Source organism: Terrapene carolina, unplaced genomic scaffold (assembly GCF_002925995.2).
Source record: "Terrapene carolina triunguis isolate 2854851 unplaced genomic scaffold, T_m_triunguis-2.0 Scaffold406, whole genome shotgun sequence".
Lineage (NCBI taxonomy): Eukaryota > Metazoa > Chordata > Testudines > Emydidae > Terrapene > Terrapene triunguis.
The window spans coordinates 2468660-2476698 of record NW_020664757.1 but is presented as its reverse complement, the minus strand read 5'-3'; the positions used below and the strand labels follow the sequence as shown (position 1 = coordinate 2476698).

The 8039-nt window shown below is 41.2% G+C and overlaps 1 protein-coding gene across 1 annotated transcript; it reads left to right on the top strand.

Moving 5' to 3' along the window:
- The first annotated feature begins 2927 nt into the window (after nt 1-2927).
- LOC112116851 (left-right determination factor 2-like) lies at nt 2928-7405 on the top strand. The gene is made up of 4 exons (XM_024214580.1): nt 2928-3192; nt 4551-4797; nt 5870-6109; nt 7066-7405. The coding sequence occupies exons 1-4, from the start codon at nt 2928-2930 to the stop codon at nt 7403-7405; spliced, it is 1092 nt and encodes a 363-aa protein (XP_024070348.1).
- Nucleotides 7406-8039: the final 634 nt, after the last annotated feature.

The following is an 8039-nucleotide window of genomic DNA, read 5'->3' as shown; positions in this document are numbered from 1 at the left end:
GGAGCCTATAAATCTGCTTCCAATACACATTTGACAACGAAGAGTCTTCAACCTAATAGGCTGGACACCAGCCATGAGAGAAATCACTTTCTGATGAGAAGATTTTTGCCGCTGAAGGATCTACCAGTAGCTTTCACTTTCCATAATAGTACTTTTTTGAATAGCTCTTACTAGTGACTACTGACATGAACAAGGACTGTGTGGGTAGATAAGGGTTCCAGGATCAGGCCCTCTGACTGGTTCAAAGAAAAATCAGACTGCATGGACTATAACTATTTTACAACTTCTTGCATAATGATAGGTTATAAATAAATTTAATTTAATAAATTTGTTAGTCTCTAAGGTGCCACAAGTACTCCTGTTCTTTTATTTTACAACTGTTGACTCTGCTCACTCCCCAAACTTCTCCAAATTCAAGGTTATGAGTTCATCACTGGAAATGATTTGTTGGAAAATCTGTGTCTTAGGGAAGATTTTGTCAACTACAGTCTTGCCACTGTCCTTCATTCCAATGCAACTCATTGCTAATGCTATATCTGTCCATGCTACCATTATGTAACTCAGTGGCTCTCAACCTTTCCAGACTACTGTACCCCTTTCAAGAATCTGATTTGTCTTGCATACCACCAAGTTTCACCTCACTTAAAAACAACTTGCTTACAAAATCAGACATAAAAATACAAAAGTGTCACAGCACACTATTACTGAAACATTGCTTACTTTCTCATTTTGACCCAATAATTATGAAATAAATCAATTGAAATATAAATATTGCCCTTACATTTCAGTGTATAGTATATAGAGCAGTATAAACAAGTCATTGTCTGTATGAAATTTTAGTTTGTACTGACTTCGCTAGTGCTTTTTATGTAGCCTGTTAAACTAGACAAATAGTTAGATGAGTTGATGTACCCCCTGGAAGACCTCTGCATACCCCCAAGGGTATACGTACCCCTGGTTGAGAACCACTGATGTAACTCAAAAGGTTGCATCCCGATGTATCAGTGTTCAAAACAGCGTTACATTTAAATTGTGATGCAGTGTGGAATGCCAGAAGGAATGCAGGAAGGGGCCCAATTCCTACAAACACATCTTACACTTACACTTGCAACATAACTCATGTAAGTAATCCCATTGAAGTCAGGAGGATCAGAATTGTCTTAATCTATATTTTGTAAACCACTGAGCACACTGATGGTGCTTAAATAAGCTAATTAATTAGTGTATAATATCATACTTCATAAATAGAATCTAAACATCCCCAAATTTTGGTTTGGAAATCTGGCCATAGATCTGAATTTTATGGGTTATCCTATCCATGACAACATAATGGAGAATGTAAATCTATAAAGAAAGCTGCTTATGAAAAGCCTTTAGAGACAATTTGGGCAGTTACTAAAGCAAAGTAACCTTTACTAACCTTAACCTTTAGTTAGTAAAATAACTTTTTTCAAAAGGTTCTATTCCCTTCCTTCACCCTTTTACACCAGTAGGCTCAGGTTTATGTAAACTATAGATGGGCCAAAAGAGGGTGGTTTTATTTTGGCTTGACAGAACCTTAGTAGTTGGGTCCTCAAACCAGGCCCTATTCAGAAAGAATCAAGGGGTTGGGTTACATTTTTTCAAGTTTGCCTTATCTCTGTAGAAACAAGCAAAAACAGTGGAGGCTGGTGACATCTGAAGGTGGGCTCAACTTCAGGCCCATCTACAATTAGAAGAAATGTCAATGTCATGTGACCTCCCTGTCTGGAAAGGATGAAATCTTAGAACTCACAAAAAATGTCAAGTTGCTCTAACATTTCATTGGTCAAGATGCTATTTTTCAATTCCCTCCTCGTGGGGCTTGTGAGGAATTAGTCTTCCAGTTGTTATGCGTGCAAACTCCAGGGAAGTAGACGTTTCAAAGTTGAAAAGGTAACTTAAAAAACAACAACCTGATTTACCAGGTTAGCTTTATTTCGCACGGACAGCCATCTGCTGTGATAATTGATATTGCTGAAGCAATGGGATGGGTGATGGGGACTGTTGGGCAGACAGTATCCCCCAAAAGCAGAGTTTGGTTTCTGACAGTTGCCAAAAGATAATCTATGTTTGTATAATGCAGCCTTTTTAAAAACACAAGCTATGTTTAAATCTACAAGAGATAAAATTGAGGACACTTTTCTAAAATGTAGAAACAGTACATTTTCAGAGTTCTATAATTCAGAAATATCTTGCTTGGTTTACAAGGCAATAAGCCATCAAAATGGTAGGATTTGTGATTATTTATCACCGAGCATGGGCTTGGCACAGTCCACAAAGATAAAAGCAGTCCCTGCCCCAAAGACCTTATGATTTAGAATTAAATATTCTTAATATCTGTATCGTTTTGAGACTGAACTTTCACCTGTCCCGCTGATGAATTATGCATCTTAAAGATATTGTCTGCCCAATTGTAGTTGTGAGCTCCTTATGGTAGGAACTGTGTCTTCCGGGGAGTTGTACTGTGGTGGTGTACATAAATGATAATTTCATACTCTGCAGAAATGTTCCCTTTGACCCAGACTGAGCATGAGACATTTCAGGCCATTAAGAGCTTTGGAGGGCAAAAGAGAAAAAGGAGCTAAAAAGAATGGAAACCCTGTTCCAACCTAAAATAACTGGAGACTCTCCTAAATATTTCTTATATTAACTTCACAGCACATGAAGGTGTTAATATGTCTTGTTACTACCAATGTGAGAGTATCCCTTTCAAGTCCTCTGCTTCACCTCCACTTGTGGAATTTGTTGTGCCAGTGGGACCGGACTTGCTATAAAAATCCAGCACATTAGGTCCCTTTCCCATTCAGGCAGCTTGGGAGCTTGAAGAGGCATCTCTGCCAAGAGCAGCCTCCAGGGAGAGTGATCGGTTCATCCATTCTGATAAGCTGTTTGGTGACTGACAGAGGATGAGTGTGAGGCTTGGCTGGATGGTCTGTGTACTCTGCCTAGCCACCACTGCCAGTGGATTAACCCAGAAAAAGCTGAAGGAGGCTTTGCTGGAGCAACTGGGGCTTTCTGAGGTTCCAAAACTTCAGAAGAGAGACCTAGTGAATCTAGTTATCCCAGATCACATAAGGAACAAATATATCTCCATGTTGAGGCGCCACAGAGTGAAGAGAAGAGCCTTGCCAAGTTTGGCTGGCATCCTGAGAGGAATCCCGGGCAATGCAGGTAAAAATGCTAGCATTATTACAATTAGTTTAGCAAAGCCCCAGATCCAAACACCCACTGAATTTGGGGGAAGTTCAGATCCAGATATGCATCCAGACTTTCTGGATTCCAAATATATAATGGGCTGAACAAAAACCATAGTGCCAAACTTGGGGGAATTTCAATTTGGATCTGTTTCTGGAGCTGAACGTTACAGCTTAGGACCCTTCTCTATTTATTATTATGTGAATAAAATAGATGTGCATAAAGTAATGGTGGTTTAAAGACTAAAGCATAACAAGGAGGATTGCATGGTCATTACAATTGCTAATGGAGCGGGTTGAAAAGTGGGTTTATTCCTATAGAAAATTTTGACAAAAAAATAAAAAATATTTTTAAATCAAAACCTCCTCCCCTCCTTCACCAGTTTCTAGCTCAGGGGTCGGCAACCTTTCAGAAGTGGTGTGCAGAGTCTTTATTTATTCACTCTAATTTAAGGTTTTGTGTGCCAGTAATACATTTTAATGTTTTTAGAAGGTCTCTTTCTATAAGTCTATAATATAAAACTAAACTATTGTTGTATGTAAAGTTAATACGGTTTTTAAAATGTTTAAGAAGCTTCATTTAAAATTAAATTAAAATGCAGAGCCACCCGGACCGGTGGCCAGGCCAGTGTGAGTGCCACTGAAAATCAGCTCACGTGCCGCCTTTGGCACGCATGCCATAGGTTGCCTACCCCTGTTCTAGCTAAAAACTGCAAAAATGTCAGTTTTCATTTTTTTGACAAAAAAAAATCAAAACGTTGTGAGGAAAGCAGGTACTTTCCATGCAAAGTTTTGTTTAGTCAAAACTCAATTTTCAGTCAGAAAAAATTTCAGCAGGAAAGTTCTGATTAGCCTTACATGTTATATTAGTGCTATTTGTACCCAAAATCTCAGCAGGCTCAGCATTCAAAAGATTTACATTGTTTTCCGGGGCAGTTACCAAAAGCCAGTTGTCTGTTTAAAACAGTCCAACAGTCTGTTTTCATACAGAGATCTGTAAAATAAATATGCCCAGTCATTGGTGTTTTTGAGTTCTGGGGGAAATAAAATACTTATTCCTTCCCATTATCCACCAGGTTACAGAGAGCCATGCAGAGGGAGATGATGAGGGCATTTACAAGGCATTGATTCAAATGTGCATTAGAAAAGACTCTGAAACCTGTCATTAGAAAAGACGTGTTTAGTACCTGTGTAGGGACTAAGAGGCCCACTCTTTGGAGTATGAGATGAGTGTGTTGTGATAATTAGGAATGAAAGGGAAGTGTTAGGGCTTTGCTTGTGTGGGATGGAAATGATGCTGAGCCGGGCTCTCCTTGTTGTTCCCAATGTACACAGATATTGCAGGAGAAGTTCTCTATTCTGATACCACACGCCAGAATCTGGTCTTTGACATGGAAGGGAGAATACCTGAAAACAGTGAAGTGACCATGGCTGAACTAAAACTTTTCAAAAAGCCCCTGAACAGAACAAACATGCCTACAACCAAGCAATCTCACAGGCCAGTCACTAACGCCAGAGTCAGCGTGTACTGGGTGCAGATCCAAGCTGACGGCACCAACAGGACTTCCCTGATTGATTCCAGGTAAGAAATTATCCTTTAATGTGGATATAGCTGCATTTTAGGAACTTGGTTTTACTGGGCCTGATTCTGATGTCACCTACACTTGTGTAAATCAGGAGACACTCCAATGAACCCAGTGGAGCTACACCTGTAAACAACTGGTGTGAGATCAGAATCAGGCCCACAGCCCTTGCTCTGGCACAATTCCCACCTAAGTAAAGACTGCAGGCTCTGGCTTTGTATCCTCTTTTAATTCCATAATGAGTTCGTAAGAACAAGGGCATCTTTATTTCTTACAAAGATTGCAATATTCATCTTGAAGGGGCTGTATTTCTGTAATTTGTCTGAAAGCTATACATTATAATACAGTTAAAAAATTGCAATCTTAATAATTAGTTGTAGTCTTTTGCTCTGGCATAGCCTTCTGTCTCATTCACATCTCTCTCTCTCTCTTTCTGTTTCCTATTTTGAAAACACTCATGGATTGCTGGCTTTTCTTCTTCTGAAGATTTATTTCATTGGTCATTGACTATGCAAATTCCGTACAGTGGCTGTGATTTTGCACCACTGAAGTCTATGAAAGCTTTGCAGTTGACTTCAGTGGGGGCAAGATCAGACACAAAAGCTATAAAACTCATTTCTGCGTAGAACTTTATAGACCCAATTCAGCTCTGGCAAAAACAGATGTAAATGACATTGTTTTTAAAGGGCTTGCACTTGTTTATGCCAGGGCTGAATATGGTCCTGCATTGTCAAAACTCTGTCAAATCCTAAGGAATTCTTTAATGTGAATGGATGTAGTAGTTCTTTAGTTAGTACCTCAACATTTGCTACATGAGTATATCTATATATCTCTTAAAAATAAGTGTTATTATTTTTGACTAAAGTTTAATAATTGCTATCCATTAAGAATTATTGTACAGTCAGGGCACATGGCAAACTAGAGGGACTAAATTCATCTCTGGTGTAATACCATTGTTATAAACAAAGTTTCACCAGGCATTATCTGGCTGAAGACAACTATGAGTTGCAGGTCCTATGCCTTCAATTCCCTGAAATAGACTCTTTTTTTTGTCCCGACCTTGTCACACAGGTTGGTTCCAATAATGGAATCTGGTTGGAGGAATTTTGACGTGACCCAGGCTGTACATTACTGGCTAAAAGCCAAGAAGCCGGGACCAATGCTCCTGGAGATTTGGATTGAAGGAGAAAGGCTAGGCAGCTATGCCTCAGAAATGGCCAAAGTCGTGCGGTTTACCTCTCAGGATCCTTTGGATAAAGCCCTGGGCAAACCCGAGTTGGTGCTTTATACCCTCAACCTGGAAGAATATGGGTATGTGTCAAATCCAAGTCTATGCTCTCTTTGATATTTGGTCGCTAATTCATACTGAAGATAACATTTCAGGCCAGGTTTGGATAGGCATGATTTAGTTGCAAAACTCCTAGAGTGGGTACGGTAGGCGAAAATACAAGGTGGTCTTAAAGTTGCATAGAGAGGTAAATAATGTTTCACAGTTAGAAATGAAATGAGCCACAAAGTTTGGATAAAGATCTGGTTCCAAACTTCCTAAAATTTGGACTATTTGGACGTGGGGTTTTTGTTAGGCCCATTCTAGAGCTAGGAACCAGCTGTGAAGTTCAGATCTAGATCCAAACTATCCCAAAGGGTTTTGATTATGGTCTCTAGTTGTAATATATTTTACAAATAATCATTCAGATCACTGAAACACAGAGAGAGTAGAGGAGACAAACATATCTGGGCTGGGAGGGATAGTATTGAATTTTTAGAGCCAGAGAACAGAAGGACTGATTCTCCATGGCCTTGCATCTTGTGTAGTCATTTACAAAGAGGAAAAGTAAGTGCAAGCGTTTGTAAAACACTCCTGTTCTGATATGACAGCATTTTACACTTTGCACTGTGTAAAGGACTGCACAAGGTGCATAGCAATGGAGACTCAGGCCCAAAGGACGCAGCTTTCCCTGTTAGAAATAAATCACTGCAAATGGAATAGCTAGGAAGTTTCTTTACTTTAAAGCCTCTCCTCTCCCCAGATTTACTGAGCTCATTTCTGTACTTAAATACTTGAACTAAGAATGGGTCTGAACCCTCACCTTGGATCTAAACATCCCTGAATTCTGGGGGCAGGCGGGGTGCTAATCCAGAGCCAAGCTTTGCAGCTCTGATGTTAATGACAAGGACTGTTCTCCCCCCGACCCCTCCCAATCTTTCAGCATGAGTCCTGATTTTCAGTCACAGAGACATTATTTCTTGGCTTTGCTTTTTGATAGGGGGCCTGGAGACTGCAAGGAGGAAAGCATGACGAAGAAACCCATCTGCTGCCGGCAGGAACACTACATCAACTTCCGAGAACTGACCTGGACTCAGTACTGGATTATTGAGCCTGCGGGGTACCAGGCCTACCTCTGCATGGGGGGCTGTGTGCAGGCCAAGGGCCTCTTGCGCCGCTTTGGCTATGGAGAAAGAACTTGTGCCGTGGTGGAGAGCTCCCCACTTCCCATGATGTACCTAGTCAAGAAGGGAAACTACACGGAAATCGAAGTGGCTGAATTTCCTAACATGATCGTAGAAAAATGTGGCTGCGTTATGGACAACATAGCAGTGGTGTAAAATAAAGACACATGGCGCGGGGCCTGGCTGCTCTTGCAAGGGGGAGGGGACCTTCAGGAATCCTTTCCTCCCTTACATTCCACAGAGGTAGACACAGTCCTAGAGCTTGCACTCCCTGTGTGCATGGTGCGGGCAAGTGCTGCCATCAACCCTAGATGCTGCAAAAGGGGTCCTAGACATGGCTCAGCTCCCCTCCCCGCCCCGTCATGCCAGCTGGTTGTCGGGGCTGGCGCAAAGGACTTTGCATATTGCATCCTGTAAAAGGGTTTGGGCAGTTGCTTGGAACTGCATTTGCTCCCGTTGAGGAATTGTGCCTACCTGTGTCCTCCGCTGGCCGTGTGACTCCGGTCATTGAATCCAGTGTGGTGCCCGCCACTAATGCAGCAATGGCCGATAAAGACAGTCCGTATATACTCATGTGTTTTGCTGCCCTGTGTACTTGATAAATATGAAGCCTGGCTCTCTCCTTACACCGGTGTAACGCCATTGACTTCAGAATCAGACTCATAGTGAACGCCTGCAGAGGAAAGCAGAAGTAGCAGTGATGTTTTCCAGCTGAAGAACTGTTGAACCAATCATTCTTAACCGTGTGTTGAAATCTCATGCCCACTAATTTTGTCAGTGTGTCAGTCCT